We start from the raw sequence: 25,915 nt of genomic DNA, 5'->3' as shown, positions 1-25,915 counted from the left end.
ATGGCCGTTGATTGGGTTCTTCAGTCACTTCCTAACTCGTATAGTGAGTTTGTAAGAGAGTACTATATGATGAACCACGACGTAACCCTTATTGATCTCACCTATATGCTTATTGCTGCTGAATCAGCAGTGGTTTGGCGCAATATAAAAGCAAAGTTGATTGGTGAATCTGCCTTCAAGACCTCTATGGATATAGACAATGGCAATGAAAGACATGCAATGATCGAAAAGTTTGATCATAAGAGAAAGGCGATGTCTGAAGTAGTTCCATGTGTTGTTCCAAAAGAGTCAATTTGCTTTTATTGCCAAGAGAAGGGGCATTAGAGACGAAGTTGCCCTATTTACCTAAGAGATCTAAGAGATGGGAGAGTCAAAAGTATGACTACGCTTCAGGTAAAATCCACTATCTAACTCCGTTAAGTTCCTGTTCATTGATTCTTAATACATGATGTGATAAGATTGCATTTGGATGTTTTGCAGGATCGATGAAAAGAAAGGAAGCTTGATAAGAGAGCAAGATGAATCTAATCACAAGAGATGGATCTCGATCGCATGGACTTGAAGATTGGATTTTGAGCTTAGATAGTTATGATAGAGTTGTTAGAAATTTTCCTTTTACATAGTTTTCAATAGATTTTGCATTGTAAGGACAAATGTTTTTCCGCTGCTTTTAATAAATAAAATAAATTTTGTTTGACTTATTTATTTATTTGTTTACTTCCTTGCAATGAAATCGTTATGAAAATTGATGTTTGTACATTTCTACAACGAATGGATATGATTCTTAGTTATGTTATTTATGGAAATGTCGAGAATTTACCAAATAGGGAGAGTTTCTCATCGCCCAAAATTCAATTGGATTGAAATTTGGAATCACGCAACTTGGTTGCATGATGAATGAGAAATTTCATATTTGGAAATTAGACAAATTCGTTGACAAAGTGTCAAGTGAAGGACTAGGAGATCGAGTACACAAAGTTGTGTGTTGATCAAGTTCACCATAAGAGTAACAAAGATATTCATCATGATTTACTAAAGGCTTAGTAAATATGATTACACTTACAAGATTAAGTGTAATTCTGAATTGATTAAAGGGTTTAGATCAATAGTAGAACGAATAAGAAGAATCAAGTAGGCAAAAAGATAAAAGATTCTCCATTCTAAGAAGAAGGGAGAGTAGCTTTTATGCTTTATAATGGGTCTTAATGATTAAGAACCATATCTCAATTGATTCTCTAAGTAAGTCTTAGTACAATTGTATGTTTAAAAAGAGGAATCAAGGATTGAAGAAATGGTTAAATCAAGAAGTCTATCATACTTCGTTCCAATAACAAGTCTTAAATTTAAGATTGTGACAATGAGTAAAAAGTATTAAAGGTTTATAACATTCATCAAATGTGGAGAGTTGTGATGTCTTGGATAAGACAAAGACCAACTAGGACCAATTTATGAAGTGTTTTGATAAAAGCTACACTAACTCTTGAATATTTGTTTGTCAAGAAATGGTTAATGACAAGAGAATCTTATATGTCAAGGAGTCAGTGGGAGTCTTAATGGTCTTGAAAGGTTTCAAGAACAAATCAAATAAACCTTATCGATCATCACTAGCACACGAGTTAAGGTTTACAACCTATCGTGATGACATTATTTTGATTCTGTGCCAATCCAATCGAGTTAATTATGCATGAGAGTTCTATGAGTTCTCATTTTGAACGCATAAAAGGTAAAGCACCTTGATCAATGAAAGGTACATTGATAGGAAAAAGGTGAGATGCTTAACTACTTGGAAGACGTGGTAGGCAGCTGTGCTACCATAAGGCAAGAAATCAAGATTAAGAAAGTTTAGTCCATATGAGTTTGAATTTGTCGTAAAATTTGGTTTTAACAAATTCACATGGATAGGAACAAATACACCATTTAAATCTAAGTATCATAAGATTTCCTCCTTCATGAAAATGATAGTGAGGAAATGCTTTCACTAAGAAAGATTTTAAAAAGATAGTGACTGTAAAATTGCATTCTCGAATTCGATCATGGTTACGGTATCCCTTTCCATAATTTGAATTGTGAGGTTTGGCAATGAGTCTTAGTTGTTAAGGCACACATATGAACTATCTAAGGCGAAGGTGTATAAGTTCAAGAAGCCTTGATAAAAGATTATCAAAGCACTAAGTATTAGAAACATGGACTTAAGAAATTCAATAGGTATTGTCTTTCTGAAAGTTAAGATGTTTATGAATACATGTCGAAGCTAGTGGGAGCATAAGTGTTATGTTTTACAATAATCATCATGATAGTGGGAGCATAAATGTTATGATTGTATGATTATTAAGGCACGTATTGCAAAGTTGGCAATATTAATTATAGAAAACAAGAGTTAAACCTTGCAAAGTAGTAAGGTTATTAAGTTGTTTTGCTATAATTAAGGGAGAGAATAGTATGCTTCATTTCAAATCTAAAGGATTAGGTTGAGAAATGTTAATAAATTTAGTCAAAGGTACATAGTGTGTTCTTAAAATTTCGATTATGATTACGACATTCCTCTTCACAATTCGAATTTTGAGAACATAGCAAATAAAACATTGTGCATCGTGTCCCATACGCTTCGGGTATAGGATCGATTGCAAATGCTTTAATATTTGACCATTCTAAAATTTTCCAAATGTCTAGCGCATTTAGAGGGAAAAGGGACTAGAATTGGTTTTGACTAAAATAATTAAACAACTATCAAAGGACAATCCAAAGTTCGACGAGGATTGGTTGCTTGTGAGTAGTTGAAAGTATAGTATTGGAAATTATGGAAATGTTTCCATATTGGATGGACCATATAGACATCATTACAAATAGAAAAGATTCTATTAAGAATGAGTTGTCATGAGGAAAATATGGAAGCGTGTCCATATTGGGAAGTAAATATTGAAAATCTATGACTAGATTAGAAACTTTTATGCAAAAGGATGTTCAAAGGAATGTACTTTGAGTGAGAGACATCATATCTAAGGAATTGTCTTGTAACAATCTCTGATAAAAGATTTTGTAACATCATTAGCAATAGTCTTTGTGACTTTGATGCAGTGACATTACAAAAGAATCATTGCATAGAATGTTAGAATCTAGCATATTCTATAAGTAGCAAAATTTTTGATATTCTTTCACTTATGAAAAAGGATTCGGAGTTGTGAAATGAGAATGATTGGAAATGTATCCAATGTGATCTATTTCACAAAGTAAGAACCATAGGTAAAAATTGTGTGCATGCTAGGAGCATGGGACAAGTGTGATAATTCAAGTAAGAAGTTGATTACCCGAAATGACAAATAATGAGTAATCGATATGGTGATAAATAAAACGTGTTTTATTTATGTTCACAGGGTTGAGGCCATATGGGATTAGTATTATTCTTGTGTTTCACTTTGCATGTTTTGACTTCCAGAATAATTGAGTTTATTAAGAATAATCGAATTATTCGAACGGGCCACAGTCGTTCATATGTTGGAAGTAGATATGAATGAAGACGGTCGTGAATTGGTGTGAGGATTGTCTAAAAGAGTATTAGACATAAGAAAATGTTTGCTACAACGTTCATGAGTGCTTATGAATATGATTTGAGCATTGGATTAAACCAACGCTCACTTGGATCACTCCATGAATTGTATCACGAGTGATTGGTGAGACGATAACATCTTATATTCTTGAAACCGAGATGTGTGAGTTGTATCTTGCTAATCGGTTGCACATTGATAATATGAAAACGCACTAGTAACTTGGTGTTATAAAACATATTATTGTGTGTGATTTGGTTAGTGAGTGCAAGCAAGCATTGTATCAAAGTTTATCCGTTCCTTTTATCCAAAGAAGGATAAAAGCGATATCTTTTGGGCCCCTCGATGGTTTAGTAATGACAAAAGTAAATGCTCGGCCGGGCTAGGGCTAATTTGATTTGTTCAATTAGTCTGTCGTCATAAATCAGAAATCGAGAAGTAGTACAAAGAGAATGATTTGAAATCATATCTCATACGATATCTAGAATGGAGGAATATATGATCCCTTATCTAAGGACACGCGTAGGATCAGAGTTGACAGCGTCTTTGGAAAGCTACGATTGCAGATCAGGATCTGAAGTCATACGCATAATAATTATTAGACTTATCCAAGTGGGAGACTGTTGGATTAGTGTCTAAGTCCATAACTATTTTGGTATGTACTTGACCCGATGGTGCATGGTCCTTTTGGGTTGCCTTCACCAAAGCAACTTGATTGGAGAAATAAATAAAGAGAGAGAGGTTATTATGATTTATTAATATGTTATAAGAATAATATATTAAAGGAGAAATCATATTTGTTTAATTAATATTGGTCAATAATTAATTAGGAATTAATTTTGTGATCAAGTGTAATTAATTAAACTAGAGGGGCTGAATTGTAATTATGTGATAGTTACAATATATGGTAATAGTTATCCTAGATATAGGTTGGATGAATTCAAGGGATAAGATATCCTTGAAATCGTCCAAAGGATAAAGGATAAGGGATTTCTAAGACTTATCTTATGGGTTGCTTTGTAGATAAGCAACTAGATAAGGATAATGACTGAAACCCTATCTCTACACCTATATAAAGACCCTAAGGCCTTAGAATTCGTGTACATGTTCCCAAGGAGTCCTAAGGATGAATTCTAACCTCTCTCCTCTCTCTTTATACCTTCTCCATTTGCTCTTGGTGTTTGTAAGCCATTAGAGGAGTGACACTTGTGACTCTAAGCATTCCAAAGTCAATTCAAGGTGGAATTAGGATTGTTATTGCTATATAACAATCAAGGTATGTTCTTAAACCTTATTATATGTTAATATCGATTTCCATATGCTAATATTAGGGTTTATAGTCTTGGATTCAAAGTATGTACAATAGAAAAACCTAGATCCAAGCATTAGGGTTTGTATGAGCACATAGGATGTCTTATGACCAAAAACCCATCAACAACATCATAAGTTCAAACATATGAGAGAGAAAGGGTTTTTTGATGGAGATGCAACTGGAAATGCTAAACCTAGTGAAGCTTGTGTTCAAGAGATACAATGCAGGGTGATGTTCAACTCATTTCAACACTTAAGCAAGGAGATCCTCGAGTATGTTCACTTAGATCTATGGGAATCTAATGTGAAGTCTCATGGTGGATGCCAATGCTTTGTGAATTTAATAGATGATTACCCAATGAAGACTTGGGTGTACTTTCCCGAAGACAAAGGATGAAGATGAAATGTTTGGGCAGTTCAAGGAGTGGAAGACTATGGTTGAAAAGCATACTAGGAACCAAGTCAAGCACTTAGAACAAAAAATAGGTTGGAGTTATGCAAGGCTTAGTTTGAAAACTTTTGCAAAACAGAAGGTATAATGAGGCATCACATTGTACGACTAACACCACATCAAAGAGGACTAGCAGAACAGATGTACCAAACACTAGTGGAGCATGCTCAGTGCATGCGATTATTTGCTAATTTATTAGAACAATTCTGGGCAGAAACAATCAACATTTTTGTTACATGGGGAATAGATCTCCATCAACTATAACTAACTATAAGACTCCTCAAGTGGTATGGTATGGGAAACCCTTTGATAATTATGGTTTACAAATGTTTGGATGGCCTGCTTATGCTTGTGTGAGTGATGGTAAATTAAAGCCGAGGGCAATAAAGTACATATTTATAGGATATGTATTTGGAGGGAAAGGGCATTGTTTGCGTTTTATAGAAAAAGGATAGACTCCAAAATTCGTTATTAGCAGATATATGACCTTTGAATCTACTATGTGTAACCAGAGAAGAGGTGGTACAAGTGTTGTGGGGAATGATTACGGTGCTAGCTAGAAGGTGGAGTTTGAAGCAGAAACCCACACATTTTTGTTATAGATGAGGAACAACAGGATCACATGGGAGAAAATAGACATGAGGAATCCTTTAAAAAACTAGGGAAGAACTGACTAGTGATGATGATGCCAATATATACAACTTAAAGAAGCTTTTGGAGAATGAGCTTGTGATGAATGGTTTAGGAGTTGAAATGAAGATAATAAGGATAGAGATTTGGAGGGATAAAAAACCTTGGTACATCTTTGGTGGTTTGAGGAAATCGGGGGAAAGCTCATTGGGAAGTGGTCAAGTGGACCTTGCGACACGTGAAGGGAACACTTGATGTTTGTCTAGTGTATGGTGCTAATAAATGACATACAATCTTGATTGGATTGATAGACTTGGATCATGAAAGTGATATGGAGATAAGAAGATCATCCGTGGTTGGTCTTATTTAGAGTCTTCCTTTGAAAGTGGAGAGACTTATCATGTTTTATGACAAGTTATGCATTCAAAATTCTGGTGCCAAGGAGAATCCGGAAGACATGGTGTCAAGGACATTTCCTATAGAGAAGATCAAACTTTGCTTGGACTTTGTTGATGTTCGTAGGTGGTAAGCCCCTTCGGGGCTTGATGATAGGAAGGAAGAGGAATTTGTTGTTTAAGGTGGAGTTCAAAGGATGTTCAAGTCAATGTGGAGATTATTAAATATCACTTGAGCATTTGGAGCATTCGTATGGAGCATTTGATTTTAATGGAGCATTTGGAACTCAATAGATCACTTGGAGTTCATGGAGCATGTGACAAAGGAACAAATCATGTAAAAATGGAATGGATCGTATAACAAAAGAACGAATCTTATAAAGGGGTAATTTAGCATATGAGAAGGGTATGGAGCACCTGAGAAAGGAATAGAACATCTGAGAAGGATATGGAGCACCCACAAGTGGAATGTAACACCTTGGTGCATGGATGCGCTATCCATGCTTAAGATGCCCCACTCTAGGCATAAATGTGCCACTTAGGAGGCATTGTGTGCCATTAGGTTGCATGATGTGCCATTGGGTAGCAAGGTGCGCCACATGAGAAGGAGATGTGCCACTTTTGAAGGAGAATACACCACCTTGAAGCTAGATATGTCATGATTAAGGAAGTTATGGCACCTTAGGCACAAGGTGCACCATTCATGCATAAGGTGCACTACTCTAGTATACCATGGAGTTCTCCGAAGTATTGATGTGTTGCTGAAGCATGGGTGTGCCACTAATGATCATGCTACACCACTTGTGCATCCTGATGCTCTATTAGGTGTATTGATGCGCCACAAATTTTCCTGGTGTGCCATACGTGCTCTTGATGAGCCACATATGCTATGAAATCATCTATGATGCTCAAGATTGTTCAAGGTTGCTCAGATGTTGAAGATACTTAAGGATTATTGCTTGATGTGCCACAATAATGTTTATGAGCAATAGTGATCTTAATGTGCCACTTTTGCATCATGATGAGCCACTATGGATCATCATGCTCCGTCATGTGTGTTGTTGATGCTCATGCAATGTAAATCAAGGATGAATGTTGCAAAAGCTATTGCATGACAGATTATGATTGGTTGAAATCATTCATGGGTCTATGGGCCATTGAGATTGGCCTATTAGGGTTTTAGGTTTGATCCCTTCACTATAAATAGGGATGCTGCTAAGTCATTTGGTGTCTTGTATCCTTAGTGCATAGGCCAAATCTTTGTTTGAGAACTTTGTAAATAAATAATACTCCCTTACTGCCCATGGACGTATGTCACATTGACCGAACCACGTAAATACTAGGTCTTTGTGTGCTTTTGGTTTCGTGTGTTATCCGTATTACTTCATAACAAGGAGCATCAGAACTTGACAAGTGGCATCAAAATTGTTCTGAATCTAAACAAGTATTGTCTGTTTTCCCTAATAGAGGTTAAATGGATCAAAATGAGAAACCAAAACGAAAATGACCTAATTAAAACTCGATACAAACAACCAATACGGTAAACACAAAAAAGACAAAATAAAATAAAACTTTAGTTTATTTAACTCATAACTTATAATACAAAACATGACAAACACGAGCAACACATATTAATATTACGTCAAAATTTGTGTCAAAATTTGAACTTGAACACTACATGACACAGCTTCGTATTTTTTTACACATGACACAAATATGAATTCAAAATTTAATTTCATCTTAATTTCGTTTCGTATCGTGTATTTTTGTCGGACCGTATTAGTATTTGTCTATCACTAGAAAATAGATCTAATACATTGTTCTAACATTATTTATCAATATTACAATATCGTTAACCTTAGGAAATGCTTTCATAAATGAATTGCAATTAGAGAATAAATTTAACTCCGACTTGTAATTAAACCTCATTGATATGCTTCAATTGATAATTAACTAACTGAGTGAGGAGTCATATTCTTTTTTCAAAAGCTAAATGCAAAATTTGATAAATGTTCATTGAACCTAATTGAAAAAGACAGCATCATAATTTGCACTTGTCGCATCAAATATGAATCTAAATTATGACATTAAGCTAATCATAAAAAATGATTTCCACTAGATCAAATCATATGTTCATAAATCTACAGTTTAGAAACTCTATTGGAACTTCATAAACTTAACTTCAAACTTGCAAATGAAATCCTGATTCCCAATTAGTAGTAGAATCATGGAATTATATACTAGTCTTAAATCTAAATCATAAGTCTCGAACGATGCTTTCCTATGAAGATTTTGACTTAGGTTCCTTCCAAATACGTCCAGTTTCACAAACTCCAAGAAAAACTATCAAATTTCTCTCATCTCTCAAGTTCCTATTGATGCGTTTGAAGAAAATGTGGGTTTATGCTCATAAGTTTGGTCTTGATAAAAGTATTCATTCAAGAGTTAAATTTTTTGCCCCAATTTACGAATGTTACGCTTTGAAACGTACCTCGCATCATAATTATATACAACTTTGTGTATTCCCTCCATTGAACTCCTCATCCAAGGCCCTACACCACCTTTTAAACTCAATATTTGTTTATTTTGAGATTTTCCCGTTAAGGCTAAAATAATTGGCATTGTACTTACCTATCAAAGTTGACATATGTATTTAGATGGTTAAATAAATCAAAGCAACTCTATCTATGATTGTTTTTTATCCTGTTGTATATGAGAAGATATAAACAAAACCATATGAACTTTCATAGTATTCTTTTTTAGCAACCAACAATAACTACAAACACCAATAATTGCAAGTTCCATTCCAATGTTTTCTAAAATTAGAAACCAAAAATTGGGTTCTTGTTAGTGTAGATTTTTGCCACTATTGGAATTTGAGAAAATGTTGATCTTCAAAAGATTTGATAGTGAAACGCCCAACTGTAATACTTCATTTTTTTTTCCTTTTTCTTTAAGAATTAATAAAGAGTACATTTTTCTTCTTCAAACAAACAAAGCAAAAACTCATAATACTCATAAAAACCGTCATCGTTCTATATATATATATATATATATATATATATATATATATATATATATATATATATATATATATATATATATATATATCTTTTGTGAAACATTTTTTAAAATTATGTTTAAAAGAATATAAGAAAAAGAACAGAAGGTTGTTGTCGAATGTACAGAGGCATGCAAATTGCTCCTGGCATGCAAATAATGTTGGTCATTATCGTAATCCACATTAAAAAGCGCCACCCTCCTTAACCTAATCATTTCATACTTATTTTAGCAAATCCTAACCCCTGTCTACTAATATGCGCCCCCTCACACCTTCTAGCCAGGGGACCATCCCTTTCCCAAAATTTCCATGTTCAGTTCGGTCGTTGCTTCACGCGCCTCCTGTTCTCCTTCTCCACATTAATAAAACTAATAATATAATAAAAAAAAACATATAAATGTATTATAGATAAATCATTATTCATCAGTTTATAAAAAATATACTATTTTTTGAAATATTTTATAAGATGGTAAATTAGGAGAACCTACTTTTAATTTGAGTTGACTGTGCTAAATTACTTTAACATTGGTCTTATTGTTTGATTACACTTAAAACTTACATAAATACTTTATAACAATATAACCAAATATTTTAGACATTAGTTTTTTTTTTTTTTTTTTTTTTTTTTTTTTTTTTTTAAAGAAAGTTATATCCATAGTTTTATATTTTTAAGAAAGGAAATGGTACGTATGTGTTATTGTAATAACGTCAAATGGAAACCCTAAAATGGTTCAATTTTTACTATTTCCACACATCTGACAGTCCTTTTTCTAGTAAAGACAAAACGAGGTACTTCTGGAAATAGCAATTATTGCCTGGCAATAACAAAAATGCATTTCCTATATATTGTTGCTCTACTTTTTTCACTGTAGAAACCATAACTCAAACCACAAAGAATATCACTTCCTCTTTCTATCTCTCCAAATCTCCAACTGTTTTCTCTTTCTACAAACCGATCTTCTTCTTCTTCTTTGTGATCTTGTTTGGTCTTCTGTTACTAATATGACAACTTCAATGGTGATGGAGATGAACCTCGGTGAAAATAGCGGTGTGAAGCAGGGTGTTAATGGCGGTGGAGGGAGGAGGAAGACGAAAGGGAGCGAGTTGACTCAGAAGAAAAACAAGCAGCCTCAGAGAGGTATGGGAGTTGAACAGCTTGAACGACTTCGGTTACAAGAGAGATGGAAGAAAATGACTGAAGTACCCTCACTCCATCATCCTTTTGCTCTCCCTGCTTTCAGCTCCTCGTCGTGCACTACTGTTCCAAATCCAAACTCCGGTGTGCAGTTCCGCCCTGCGCAAGGTGCAGCTCCGGCGATGTTGTTTCAAGGGATCGGAATCCATGGAACGAATCTGTTTTCTACGGCGGAGCATGTCATGGATCCGTCTGTGAATGTTGGATTCCGATTTGATAACTCGAAGGAACTCTCTTCAATCCCAAACTACGTCGTCAAATGTGCTTCCGATGGCTGCGGCGTTTGTCACAAGGTATATAACTAAATCAATACATTCTTTCATTTCTCCATTTCTCCATTTCTTCATTTCTAACATCTAAAACAACTTTTTCAAAATCTTCTCGCCAGAAAAAGCGAATCCACGTTGGAAGCAACTCCTGCTCTGTGAATCCGTTCCGTAATCTCGCCGGAAACAACTCCGTCGTCGAGATGATCGACGCAGCTAAAACTCGTCTCTGTTCAGGACAGGTATTTAACTACTCAACCAAAAAGTACAACTTAGGTCTCCAGTCAGCGTCATTAATGGTAACTAATTTACAACGACATATATCTCAGGTGACGGAAGTTATTTCGGTTTACCGGAACGGTGGAAGTGCGATGACGGAGTATGAGTTTTTCCCGGAAAAAGGTGGCAGAGGAACGACGTCAAAAACATGTTGTGGAAGTGGAAGTGGTAGTGGTAGTGGTGGTTCAGTTTACGTTGGAGGAGGAGCAGTAGCGTTACACGGTGGTGATCGATCATGTGTAACAGCAGCTATAACTGGAAACGAAGAAGGAAGTATTTCCTCCGTTGATCTGTCTTTAAAGCTTTAGTATTATCATCATCGATCATCAGTGGACTCTGATCATATCTTTCACTTTTGTATGTAATGCATGTGATCGAAGCATTGGTGCACCTCCTTTCATATTACCTCTTTTATTTTCTTGTTTTTATTTTATTTCTTTTCTTAAAATATGCATATATACAAATGCATTAAGATGCAACCAAATTAGCTGTAAAATGAATAGGTTAAAAACCTATGATTTTGGTATTTTAATGGAATTTATATATTCTATATATATGAAATTAGTTAACAGGTAGTTCATACAATTGTCATGTCATGTGTTAAGATTATGAATTTATGAATTATGATATGAATGATTTATTTAAATTGTGGTGGGACAAGATGAAGCTTTTACTGAAAAGCTATAAAACCCTAGGATATACATAAAGTGTATATGTATGTATGTATATATATATGTGTGTAGGAGTGGGATATGAAGAAAGTGAGGTAGGAAGCTTTCTGTTAATGGAGGAGACTTTAAGCAAGAGAGTGGTTGTTTCAGGTAAAAGATGGTGGTAAAGAAAGAGAGATCTGCAGTGGCTGCTATTTGCAGATGATGCAGGAGATGAAGCAGATCAGTGCACTGCTGGGATCTCACAACACTTTTTATATATATTTATATAATCAATAACAATATGGAGTATATTTTATTTAAGATATATTTATTTTAAGTAATATTATCAATTTGTAAGCTTATACACACACATACTCACGTAGTTCATAAATTTTGTTGTAAAGGGACCAATTAAACCTAATTGGTGAAAACATGCAAAAATATAACCTAAAGAAATGGATAGCATGTTGCTCAAAATGTAACGAAATAAATACAGTACCCCGTTATATCAGTTTAATTTATATAGAGAAAGATGTTATTATCGTAACAAATAAAAATATATAGTTTAATAAGATTATATCAAACATTCAAACCCCTCCCTCTATCTCCTTTCTTGATCAGAAATTCTCGCATTGCCACCAACTTCAATTCATCACCTGCTATGGTTTGGTTCGCACCCTCGTGTGACATAGCCACACCAGGTTACGTTACATGTGAATGACTAACTTCGTATATAATTGCATAAACTAAAAACTCTCTAAAATGAATTTTGTACACACAAAGTTGAAGTACAATAATCTCACAATTCTATTTAAGTCATAAAAGATCGTGGGAAGAGTTTAGTTGATAACATGGGGTCTTCACTTGGGAGTTAAGGAGCTTGAACTACAACTCCTTAATACTAGAAACGTTGTCTATTTGCACAAGGCATTTTATTCATTCCAACAACTAGTGTTGCATTAGTGTTAGAGGAAAAATAATTGATGAATGTTGTTATTACATGCTACATGAAACTGTAAAGAAAAAAAAAGCAACTCGATGCCTTAAGTAAAATGTAATTCTTATTTGATTGGATTCACTACTACAAAAAATAGCATTACCGACAGCCAAAACCGTCGGTAATCCGTCGCCAATACTCTTTACTAATGGAATTGTAACAGACCAAAATCCGTCGGTATATTCTTGTCGCTAATCGCTTGTAACGGATTTTTGACGGCTACAGCAATTTAGCGATGGATTTTTCCGTCGGTAATAAATTACAAATTACCGATAGATTTGTATTTGCAACGGAATACCGACGGAAGGATTCAGTAATGGATTATCAACGGTTTAGCCTAGTAACAAATTACCGATAGAATATTCTGCGACGGATTACCGACGAATTTTCTTGTAACAGATTACCGATGGATCCTAGCATTATAAAAAAATTTCATGAAAAATCCAAAATTTTTATATATTCAAAGCAACAGAATATTAAAATATAAATCCAATCCATATTTTAAAATCAATAAATATAAAAACAAATTTTCTTAATATTCATAATCATTAAAACCATAAATTTCAAATACATGTCTACAGTATAAAAACAAGTTACATATTTATACAAAATAACAAAGCCCATAAGGCTTCCTAAACATGATGTAGCCACCTTCTTTTTCCCATCATTACTAAAGCTTTGATAACATCTTTTCTATTTCATGAGCTTCCATACACTCACACCTGCAACCAAGTATATGTGTATGTGTGTGTGTGTGAGAGAGAGAGAGAGGTAATTCTTACCAGAGAGACCATTTTAAATGATGAATTTGATTTTCAGTTTGATCTCGTTCATTCCAAAGCAATATAAGATGCTGCACAAGACAATATATATGTTATTGATATGAAAATAAAAGTAGACTTCATAAAATTATCTTTAAAAATTACCTTATGAGTGTATTGTAAGCACCAAAGAAGTTTAACTTCCTTTTCAAGTATAGGAACAACAAGCATTTTCCTCCAACCTGATCCATGTAATTATATTACAAGACCATGAAATAAAAATTAGGAGAAATAAAAGAAATAACAATGTACTTACATTACTTTCTATTAAATAATTTTTTAAAAACTCTACCCAAATATAGCAATGTATGTCCAGTTTCTGATTCATTAAGAAAACTATGGTTTGAAAAGTAGGATGTTATAATAAATAAATCAATGAAAGTACATGTTATTTCTTGCATAGGGAGTTATACCTATAAAACACCAAATCAACTTCCACTTTCTTGATTCAGTCATCATCTTCCTCCTACAAAACACAAATGTAACACTGATTTTTTTCAAACAAAATTTTCAATTTTTATATAACATAATTCCACTAATATTCATAAAAACACCCATTTCACTTGTTCAATAAAACAGTACAAAATCCCAAGATCAACATGTAAAACTTCAAACGTGTGTGTACGGATCAAGCCGGCGCCTTCCCGCGGCGTCACTAACACCTGAAACAAATAACATCAACACTGTAAGCACAAAGCTTAGTGAGTTCCCCAAAATACCACATAAAACACATATTAGCCACTCGAGGCTATAACTCTGTGGGTCCGTGCACCCAAACTCTGTGAACCCGCAGGTTCTAGCTCTGATAAACATGCACCACATAAATCACATATAAATCATGCAGTACAACACATAACATACATAGCATACAAATACTCTAACACATAACTCTGGTTACCTACTCAAGGTAAAGTATAGTGAGGAGACTCACCTCGTGTGTCTCGGTAACTCGTAACCCTGAAATCACTAAACACTCGATCCGTCGAGCTGTAGTCCCCCTATAGCACAATACATCTCTAATTAACACTCTCCCAATCTAGAGTTGATCACACTATAACAAATCACTCTTGGTCAACGCTGGTCAACAGTCAACGGTCAACTCTGACCGGACTCGGCGAGTGCACTATGGCGACTCGGCGAGTCCGTGCGCATGCACCAACTTCCCTGGAATCCTCCCTTGACACGTCGAGTATTTCCCCCAACTCGACGAGCTCCACCTGGCACGAGTTGTGGGGCCACCACGACTCAACTCGCCGAGTCTCAAGAACAACTCGGCGAGTCCAGTTTGACTCGGTCCACCTGTCCACCTGACTCCCCCTTTGACCCACTGAGTTCACTTATCCCAACTCGGCGAGGCCACTCACTGAGTGGTCGTGCAACATTCAAGCTACTCGCCGAGTCCATGCCATGCACCGACTCAATCTTGCTCAAAAGGCCAGATACAGTCCACTAATCCATAGATCCAGTCCCCCCATGCTTATTTAGCACGTAAAGTCACAATCTTGATGCATAAATATCCTCTACATGACCACAAATGATGATTTTGACTCTATTACTTCAACACAAGGCCAAGGACTCCATTTTCACCCATAAAGCTTGATGAGTGAGGCCCTCTGGACCTCTATGGATCCAGATCCATGGTCTCAACTCAAAGAGGGAGTGAAAAGGACACCAAATCACCCCAAAATGATCATATTAAGCCCTAACTTGCATCAAGTTCATCAAACAGGAAATGGTCCGAAAATAATACCTCTAGAGTGATGATCCAAGCTCCAAATCCACGAAATAGCAACCTCCTTTGCTTCCTCTTGCCTAGAGCCTCCTTCTTCTTGCTAAACAACACTTACAAGGTCAAGATTTGCTCTCAATCCTTCACCAAACGCTCAAGAACTCTAGGGACACACTCTGGGGGTTGGATGAGCGCAAATGACGGCCATAAGGCCCTTTAAATAGGCCACAAACCCGGAGATTTAGGGTTTCACTACACAGCGCAGACTCGCCGAGTCCATACCTTGGACTCGCCGAGTCCAAGCGCGCACCTTCGCTCAATCCCGCGTCTCTACTCGGTGAGTCTGAGCCCCGACTCGCCGAGTCCCTCTACAAAATAACATAATTAAACTTTCATTATACCTGGTAAAAATCCGGATGTTACAACTCTCCCCCACTAGAACTGGACTTCGCCCTCGAAGTCCCGCCCTAAAACAGCTCCGGATGCTGCTCCCGCATCATATCCTCCGGCTCCCAGGTCATCTCTGATCCCTTCCGATGTTGCCACTGAACCAATACCAGAGGTACCTCCTTGTTCCTCAAAACCTTGATCTTCCGATCCCTAATAGCCACTGGTCTCTCCGCATAGTTCAGGCTTGCATCAACCTGAATATCCTCAAGTGGAACCACTGCCGACTCATCGGCTATACATTTCCTCAACTGCGATACATGAAAAGTGTTGTGAATCTGTCCCAACTCTGTTGCTAACTCCAGCCGATAGGCTACCCGGCCCACCTTGGCGATCACCCGAAACGGGCCAATAAACCGGGGTCCCAATTTACCCCTTTTCCTGAACCGGATCACTCCTTTCCAAGGAGAGACCTTCAGGAGAACAAAGTCGCCGACTTGAAATTCCAACTCGGACCGGCGCCTATCCGCGTAACTCTTCTGCCGGCTCTGAGCGGTCAATAACCTCTGCCTGACCAGCTGTATCTGCTCTGTCGTCTGATTCACGATCTCTGTGCTGCCCATTACCCTTTGCCCAACCTCTCCCCAACATATGGGAGTCCGACACCTCCTACCATATAACAGCTCAAAGGGCGGCATACCAATGCTCGAATGATAGCTGTTATTGTAGGAAAACTCCGCTAGAGGCAAATACGAGTCCCAACTACCCCCAAAATCCAATACACAAGCTCGAAGCATGTCCTCGAGTGTCTGTATCGTCTGCTCACTCTGACCGTCGGTCTGGGGGTGGTATGCGGTACTAAAATGCAGCTTAGTACCCAATTCCTCATGAAATTTCTTCCAAAAACGGGAAGTGAACCGCACATCGCGGTCTGAAACAATCGAGACCGGCACCCCATGCCGAGATACAACCTCTCTCACGTAAATCTCTGCTAATTTCTCCGCTGAAGAACTCTCACTGATGGCCAGAAAATGAGCGCTCTTTGTCAACCTATCCACGATCACCCAAATTGCATCAACTCCTCTGGCAGTCCTCGGCAATTTGGTGATAAAGTCCATAGTGATCTGTTCCCACTTCCACTCGGGAACCTCCAATGGCTGCAACTTGCCATGTGGTCTCTGATGTTCGGCCTTTACCCTCCGACAGGTCAAACACCTCTCGACAAACCATGCTACATCCCTCTTCATACAGGGCCACCAATACTCCTTCCTTAGGTCCAAATACATCTTTGTGGCCCCGGGATGGATCGAAAATTTCGATCTATGAGCCTCCTCCATCAATGTAACACGGGTACCGCCCACAAACGGTACCCAGATCCTGCCCTGATAAGTCATAAGGCCTCGACTATCCGATATAAACTTAGAAACCATCCCAACAACCCGCTCCCTCTTCTGCATCTCCGGACGCACGGCCTCGGCCTGAGCCCCACGAATGGCGTCCAGAACTGGAGCTATCACGGTCAGTCTCAAACATACATCTCGCAGGGGAGCACTCTCCGCCCTGCGACTCAACGCGTCGGCTACCACATTAGCCTTGCCCGGGTGGTACAAGATCTCACAATCATAGTCCTTGACCACATCTAACCATCTCCTCTGCCGCATATTTAAGTTAGGCTGATCCATCAAGTACTTCAAACTCTTATGATCCGTGTAAATCGTACAACGAACCCCATACAAGTAGTGCCGCCAAATCTTGAGGGCGAACACCACTGCCCCCAACTCCAAATCATGTGTGGGGTACCTCGTCTCGTGAGGCTTCAACTGCCTCGATGCATAAGCTATCACATGACCCTTCTGCATCAATACCGCTCCCAATCCTAGGATCGATGCATCACAGAATACCACAAAACCTTCCATACCTTCCGGAAGGGCTAATACTGGGGCTTCACACAACCTTTGGCGAAGCGTCTCAAAGGAGGTCTGCTGCTCGGGACCCCATGCAAATGCCACACCCTTCCGGGTCAACCTGGTGAGTGGAACCGCAATCTTGGAGAAATCCTTAATAAATCTCCGATAATACCCCGCCAACCCGAGAAAACTCCGTATCTCAGAAGGTGACCTCGGCACCTCCCACCTCATCACTGCGTCAACCTTGGCCGGATCGACCAATATCCCCTTCTGGTTAATGAGATGTCCCAGAAACTGGACCTCCCGTAACCAGAAATCGCACTTGGAGAACTTTGTGTAAAGCTTCTCCGCTCTCAAAACCCCAAGCACCTCCCTCAGATGCTCCTCGTGCTGCTCACTAGATCTCGAATATACTAGAATATCATCAATGAAAACAATCACCGACCGATCCAACATCGGCCGACATACCCTGTTCATGAGGTCCATGAACACAGCCGGGGCATTAGTGAGCCCGAAAGGCATCACCACAAACTCATAATGCCCATAACGTGTCCTGAATGCTGTCTTCTGGACGTCCTCGTCCCGCACTCTCACCTGATGATAGCCCGACCTCAAATCAATCTTGGAGAACCAAGATGCTCCCTGTAGCTGATCGAATAAATCGTCGATCCTCGGCAGCGGGTAACGGTTCTTGACCGTCAGCTTATTCAATTCCCGGTAATCAATACACATGCGATGCGAACCATCCTTCTTCTTCACAAACAAGATGGGTGCTCCCCATGGCGAGCTACTCGGCCGAATAAACCCCTTCCCCAGCAACTCCTGAAGTTGCGAGGATAACTCCTGCATCTCTGGAGGCGCAAGGCGATACGGCACCTTAGCAATAGGTGCAGCCCCCGGAACCAAATCGATGCCAAACTCCACTTGCCTCGCGGGAGGCACTCCTGGTAACTCTTCGGGAAATACATCAGGAAACTCTCGCACCACCGGAACTTCCTCCACAGAGCTTGGTCTCTCGGAGATCACTCGCGTATCCATCACATACGCTACATAACCCTTACAGCCCTGCTGTAAACACTGCCTCGCCCTAGCAGCCGAACAAAAGGCTGATCCAGAACGTGTACCCTCGCCGTACACTGAAAGAACTCCCCCACTAGGATCTCGTATGGTCACCAGCTGTCGCTCGCAATCGATAACCGCACCGAATCGGCTCAACCAATCCATGCCCACTATAACACAAACATCACCCATCGCAATCGGAATCAGGTCGATCGGAAACTCGACCCCGAATATCTCCAATACACATCCCCGGAAGACCTCTGTAGCACAAATCACCCTGTCGGCGGCTATGGAAACCCGCAGAGGTTGACTCAATACTCCACGACTAACACTGATACGCTGACTAAATGCCAAGGATACAAAAGATCGACTCGCACCTGAGTCAAATAACACTAAAGCAGGTACAGAATTCACAAGGAAGGTACCTAAGCATAGCATGATATAAGCATAATATCTCAACACCATAAACAATAATGAAAAGGAAACATACCAGCCACAACGTTGGGCGCGACATGGACCTCTTCCGCAGTCAGCTGGAAGGCTCTCCCCCGAGCCCTCGGTGCCTCGGCCTTCACGGGCCGACTCTCTGCATCAGTAGCTCTGATGGCGGCGGGAGCAGACCCCTGAGATGCTCCGCGCAGCAGCAGACACTCCGCCTTCCGGTGTCCAGTCTGGTTGCAGTGGAAGCACACTGCAAATCCCTTGGGGCAGTCCTTAGCCATGTGCCCCTCCTTGCCACATTTGTAGCAAGACCCTGCCCGACAGGCGCCATCGTGACCCTTGCCGCACTTCCCACAAGTGCGGCCCTTCTGGCTCCCGGGTCTGGGATCAGCGGGCTTGGCCCGCTTGGCTGCCGGCTGGGACTGTGCCGGTCGCCGATCCCTCCCCATAGACTCCGCCTCCTCCCTGGCCTGAGTCCCAAGCTCAATCTCCCTCTTCCGAGCATTTGCCTGAAGCTCGGCAAATGTCCGGTACGAGGAGTTCGCAGCGAACTCCCGAATATCCCGCCTCAAGATGCTCAGATAACGGCTCATACGTGCCTGCTCGGTGGACACGTGCTCAGGGCAAAACATCGCCCTCTCCTAGAACATCCTCGTAATCGCTGTAACCGACTCGGTACCCTGCTTGAGGGTCAGAAACTCCTGCGCCAGACGTTCCCTCTCCACCTGAGGAACATACTCATCCCGGAACATGGAAGTGAACCTCTCCCAGGTCACTGCCGAAAGCTCAGTCGGTGTGAAATGCGCAGTCACAAACTTCCACCAGTCCTTCGCTCCCAAGCGAAGCTGGTTCAATGCGAACCGAACCTTCAAATGCTCAGGGGACGAGCAAGTGAAGAAGCATCCCTCCATATCAGATATCCACCTCATAGCTGCCACCGGGTCCTGCGTACCATCAACTCTGGTGGCTTGGTGTTGCTGAACTCCCTGAACAACATCGCATCACCTCCCTGGGGTCTCGCCGCAGCAATCGCTGCGGTAGCTGCTGCGACCGCAGCCTCAGAAAGAGCGGCATAGCGCTCGTCAAATGTGTCAATCAAGGCGGTCTTAATAGACCCGAACATCTCTGGTATCTCGGCTCTGATGACCGCAGCCACCTCCTCATGAATGATCTGCCGAATGTCCTCATCACTAGATCCGGCATCCTCCGGCATGTGTCGTGTCCTCACCATGATCAACCTCTGAAATACAACATGCGATAATTAGAATTCACTCGAATACTCTTACATTTAACAATCCATCCCTCCTTGATTCTTGGCATCCCCAGATTCTTATTTGGACTGTGTACCGCACCGGTGCTTTGAGTAGTACGGGCCCAATACTACTGTCCGCACCGTCTTAGTACACACCCCAAATCGTCCTCTTCGGATCCCAGTCCCCAAGTACTCTATCATACTCAAATCACTCTGGAACAAATCTCACACAAAGCCCTAGCTGCTACCTAATTACTCTTAGCATCTCATAGCAGCTCACCATTCCCTAAGCTAAGGCATCACAAAACAGGCCACTCTAGTCCTATCAGCAATACCTAGCCTGCTCTAGCATGCAAACACATCACAGTATTAATTACTTCATAACAAAAGGTATTTTGGGAATTCACCGTTCGGGCGCTGACTGATCGTACACACGTTTCTTCCTGGAAAACCCTTTACTCTTAGAAAATTTTGGTTTTTATTTTTGAAAATATCCCTTTAATTCCTCAGTTTGAGTTCAAATACTCCCGAAGGTGTACCCGAATCCCTCAAACCAAGGCTCTGATACCAAATTGTAACACTGATTTTTTTCAAACAAAATTTTCAATTTTTATATAACATAATTCCACTAATATTCATAAAAACACCCATTTCACTTGTTCAATAAAACAGTACAAAATCCCAAGATCAACATGTAAAACTTCAAACGTGTGTGTACGGATCAAGCCGGCGCCTTCCCGCGGTCGTCACTAACACCTGAAACAAATAACATCAGCACTGTAAGCACAAAGCTTAGTGAGTTCCCCAAAATACCACATAAAACACATATTAGCCACTCGAGGCTATAACTCTGTGGGTCCGTGCACCCAAACTCTGTGAACCCGCAGGTTCTAGCTCTGATAAACATGCACCACATAAATCACATATAAATCATGCAGTACAACACATAACATACATAGCATACAAATACTCTAACACATAACTCTGGTTACCTACTCAAGGTAAAGTATAGTGAGGAGACTCACCTCGTGTGTCTCGGTAACTCGTAACCCTGAAATCACTAAACACTCGATCCGCCGAGCTGTAGTCCCCCTATAGCACAATACATCTCTAATTAACACTCTCCCAATCTAGAGTTGATCACACTATAACAAATCACTCTTGGTCAACGCTGGTCAACGGTCAACGGTCAACTCTGACCGGACTCGGCGAGTGCACTATGGCGACTCGGCGAGTCCGTGCGCATGCACCAACTTCCCTGGAATCCTCCCTTGACACGTCGAGTATTTCCCCCAACTCGACGAGCTCCACCTGGCACGAGTTGTGGGGCCACCACGACTCAACTCGCCGAGTCTCAAGAACAACTCGGCGAGTCCAGTTTGACTCGGTCCACCTGTCCACCTGACTCCCCCTTTGACCCACTGAGTTCACTTATCCCAACTCGGCGAGGCCACTCACTGAGTGGTCGTGCAACATTCAAGCTACTCGCCGAGTCTGTTCTTCGGACTCGGCGAGTCCATGCCATGCACCGACTCAATCTTGCTCAAAAGGCCAGATCCAGTCCACTAATCCATAGATCCAGTCCCCCCATGCTTATTTAGCACGTAAAGTCACAATCTTGATGCATAAATATCCTCTACATGACCAAAAATGATGATTTTGACTCTATTACTTCAACACAAGGCCAAGGACTCCATTTTCACCCATAAAGCTTGATGAGTGAGGCCCTCTGGACCTCTATGGATCCAGATCCATGGTCTCAACTCAAAGAGGGAGTGAAAAGGACACCAAATCACCCCAAAAATGATCATATTAAGCCCTAACTTGCATCAAGTTCATCAAACAGGAAATGGTCCGAAAATAATACCTCTAGAGTGATGATCCAAGCTCCAAATCCACGAAATAGCAACCTCCTTTGCTTCCTCTTGCCTAGAGCCTCCTTCTTCTTGCTAAACAACACTTACAAGGTCAAGATTTGCTCTCAATCCTTCACCAAACGCTCAAGAACTCTAGGGACACACTCTGGGGGTTGGATGAGCGCAAATGACGGCCATAAGGCCCTTTAAATAGGCCACAAACCCGGAGATTTAGGGTTTCACTACACAGCGCAGACTCGCCGAGTCCATACCTTGGACTCGCCGAGTCCAAGCGCGCACCTTCGCTCAATCCCGCGTCTCTACTCGGCGAGTCTGAGCCCCGACTCGCCGAGTCCCTCTACAAAATAACATAATTAAACTTTCATTATACCTGGTAAAAATCCGGATGTTACAACAAATTAAAACTATATTTAGTTTCATTTATTAAAAAAGATTAATCATATACTGAAAAAATAAGTATCAATATCATTATGTTTTATAAAAAACATACATCATCACTTTTGTCCTCATCTGCTTCATCATTGACTTCAGACTTAGATTTGTCAAAATCCCCATCATTATCATCATTACCACTGCGACCTTATTTACAAGGCAGCAAACTCGAAGTCAATGAATTACAACAACAATATTAAATTGATAATCATATGACTTCTAAGTTCTAACAAAGATTTTACAAGTTTTTTGTTGTAGTTGTCCAAGTTCTTCTCATATTCCTTCTTTCTTTTGTCAGCTTTGGCTTGAAAATGTGCATTTTCCTACATTCACATCATCCAAATAACAGAGGTGAATAACTAAATACTACATCAATTATTTTATAAATTCTTAATAAGTTGATGAGCATTATGATTTTGCCTAAAAAACTAAACATAGTAATGTAATGTAAGTGCTACTTACAGAGTTAGACATTGACTTCCATTTTGCCCTACCAACTTTACCAACCTGATAATTATACACAAGTGAAATCCAATTCAAAATCTAAAAACACAAACTCAACTCAATCTGGATAAAGAATAAAATTGAAACAATAAGAAGTACTACATTAAAATAAAACAATTGTTTTCCACAAAATTATCAATGTAGATTGTAAAGAAAATGGTGAAAACAAAGTTACAAAACCTGTGAACTTAGAGTCCACAGTCAGTAGCTTATGCAGATGGCCAACATTGCCTCCGAGAAGGCTGAAACAATGATTTCAAACTAGAATTACCATTCACATCATTACCACTAACTTCTACTCTCTTGTCATTACTAAAGGGTATTTATGTAATTCAGGTATTTATAGTAACAGGGTAGTACTTGTAATAACCTTACAATATAAAGGACATATTAAGAAAAAAATAGTTTTCAAAGTAATAATACTGGAAACCAGAAATTTAAAATTCATGTATTTAACCTACCCATGGCTCCATGTATTCCTTTACTCTAATGCTTGAGGTCGCAACATTTCCACCTGACTTGGGACCAAAGTTAAATGATTAAAGTTGTGTTGAGGCTGTAGTTATAGTATATACATAGAAACTATATTAGAACTCTATATGAAGACAGATCCAAATCTTTACTAGTATTGGCAACATAAACATAATTTTCAAACCAGTCACCAATACAATTCCATGTATCTGTTTTCCCTCCAATGATTCCTATGTTTTGGGTCATTCTCGAATCCGATTTTGATCAGGTGAATTGATCTGGCAGCATTAACATAAGAGTTTAGACTAGGAAATCGAGCTGGTGTGTCCATTCAGCAGCGTGGGTGATGTTTAAGGTATTTGAATTTGTGACCAGAGCTTGGATGTATTTAGTCTACAAGTATAAAACTTGATGCACAAATGTTCTTACTTTCCAAGTATTATGCTATGGAACTTAAATGATCTTCTACTTTTCAAAAAAAAAAGACTTCAAATGCTATACTTGCAAACCCACAACTGAAAAGCAGACGCACACTGAAAGAAAACTCACTAATGCCATTCTTAAATTCATTTCGTTGTTAAGCTCTTGCATATCATGTTCCCTGTAAAATCCATACAATAAATCACATCCCATTAGCCCTTTATAATTGCAGCTATGGAAACAAGCAGATTGTTGAATCACATTTCTCTAAGATAAAAGTAACATCTCCTCGTGAATGGAAGTCACCAAGTCGGCAAGCTTCTTTAGCTCCAACTCCATTGCTTATAAAAAGAACAAATTTTCTAATTCAAATTTAATTTATTGTAATTGATTTTATGGATTTTGGGATGAATACTTACATTTACAAAACCTTTTTTTGGCTACATTAGACCAATATTTGGCAGCCACACCAGATCTCCAATCTAACTCGATTGGAATTTTAATGGCGGGATGATGATCGATGGCAAAAAAGCATGCCATGTAATTCCCTACCTTCGTAGCCTAAAACATAATTTGTCACGACTGTACAATATCGCCATAGTATTAGGAGTTCCCGTACATCAAGGTCACCTGAGTTTCAAAAAGTTCAATCAGACCGTGCTTAGCTTCATCCAAAATTCGCGAAAATTTGAATTAAATTGAACACATAAACATGAAATCGCAAAACCTAGAAATGAAAATTGACATCTCCACCAATAATAAAATTAATTTCAAATCCCTGCAACATCAGAATTCTCTATAGAACAAAAGGAAATGACGATTTCTAGATTAATTAAGTGAAAAATGATGATTCATTGATTGGTTGTATTTGATTTACCTTGAGAGCGAATTTGGGGGATTCTGGTCATGGATGTCCTTAATTGGAAATGAAAACGGAGTAGCGACGAATTCATTGCGAATTTGCAGTTGCAGCAAGAGCGTCGTAGTAGCAGCGGTTGGCGATGTTGGTTCGTCGTCATTTCGAAGAGAAAGGGAGCAATTTTTTGGTGTAGCCCAACACGATCACGATTAAGTGAAACCCAAATCATTTGCATATTTACCAAATTACCCCTAATACTTAAAACATAAAAAAATCTTAATTTTACCAACGGAATATAATTTTGATAATTTCCGTCGGTAAAGTGTCGGTAAATTGTAACATACTAATAACGATAATGTATTTTGTTGCTAATCCGTCGCGAAACCGTCGCTAAAATGTGATACTTTGATTTTTCTTAATCTGTCGGAAATTGGTCTGTATTCTGTCTCTATTTACCGACGGATTTTTCTGTCGCTAAATTTTTTTCAGTAATACCCTGTTTTCTAGTAGTGATGTTGAGGTATTAAATAATGTAATTCTTATGTAATGGATTTTGGGTATTAAGTAATGTAGTAGATATCAATATTTTATGAGAAATATTAGTTTGTGACATACATCAAAATTGTATAATTTCAATATTGTATAAGGGTATGGTTAATTGATCAAGTATTCATTGATTCGGTGGATACAAATATGGATTTAAATATTCAAAACCCTGAGGGTTATTGGAGTGGGACGGATAATGTTTTCAATTTCTTTTGAAGGGTTTGGACTAAGGGTTATTCACTCCATATTTTTTTGTTATTAGCTTCTTTTATTTGATGTATTCCCACTCTTTCGCGAAGTTCTTATCATATAATGACTTTTTTTCTCATTAGTTCTCTAAATAATATGCTTGGACGTAGGTCGTATGTGAAGGCTGCAATGACCGTAGTGTCATCTCCTCTTGGAAAATTTGAAGGAAGCCTCCTTGAAT

General features: G+C 39.1%; 1 protein-coding gene and 1 long non-coding RNA gene across 9 annotated transcripts; one reads left to right on the top strand and one right to left on the bottom strand.

Moving 5' to 3' along the window:
- The first annotated feature begins 10,276 nt into the window (after nt 1–10,276).
- SPL (sporocyteless (SPL)) lies at nt 10,277–11,615 on the top strand. The gene is made up of 3 exons (XM_078975758.1): nt 10,277–10,878; nt 10,974–11,093; nt 11,181–11,615. Exons 1-3 carry the CDS (start codon nt 10,393–10,395, stop codon nt 11,436–11,438), a joined length of 864 nt encoding a protein of 287 aa, XP_078831884.1. The 5' UTR covers nt 10,277–10,392; the 3' UTR covers nt 11,439–11,615.
- A 1,746-nt stretch (nt 11,616–13,361) lies between these two features.
- Nucleotides 13,362–25,148, bottom strand: LOC145018816 (uncharacterized). 8 transcript variants are annotated; one of them, XR_013667177.1, is made up of 13 exons: nt 24,958–25,148; nt 24,500–24,710; nt 23,852–24,421; nt 23,651–23,745; nt 23,148–23,192; nt 22,928–23,008; nt 22,744–22,832; nt 22,244–22,590; nt 21,402–21,468; nt 19,174–20,364; nt 14,015–14,263; nt 13,707–13,783; nt 13,362–13,633 (listed from the first exon to the last, which is right to left on the bottom strand). It is a non-coding gene; the product is annotated as an uncharacterized LOC145018816 (long non-coding RNA). The 8 variants fall into 8 exon arrangements; XR_013667178.1 differs by having other exon boundaries at nt 23,651–23,703; nt 24,210–24,421; XR_013667183.1 differs by having other exon boundaries at nt 22,744–23,008; nt 23,651–23,938; nt 24,210–24,261; nt 24,342–24,421.
- Between the last annotated feature and the right edge of the window lie 767 nt (nt 25,149–25,915).

Source organism: Lactuca saligna, chromosome 9, assembly GCF_052625555.1.
Source record: "Lactuca saligna cultivar CGN05327 chromosome 9, ASM5262555v1, whole genome shotgun sequence".
Taxonomy (NCBI): domain Eukaryota; kingdom Viridiplantae; phylum Streptophyta; class Magnoliopsida; order Asterales; family Asteraceae; genus Lactuca; species Lactuca saligna.
The sequence above is the reverse complement of the archived record's forward strand: the minus strand, read 5'-3'. Positions and strand labels throughout refer to the sequence as shown.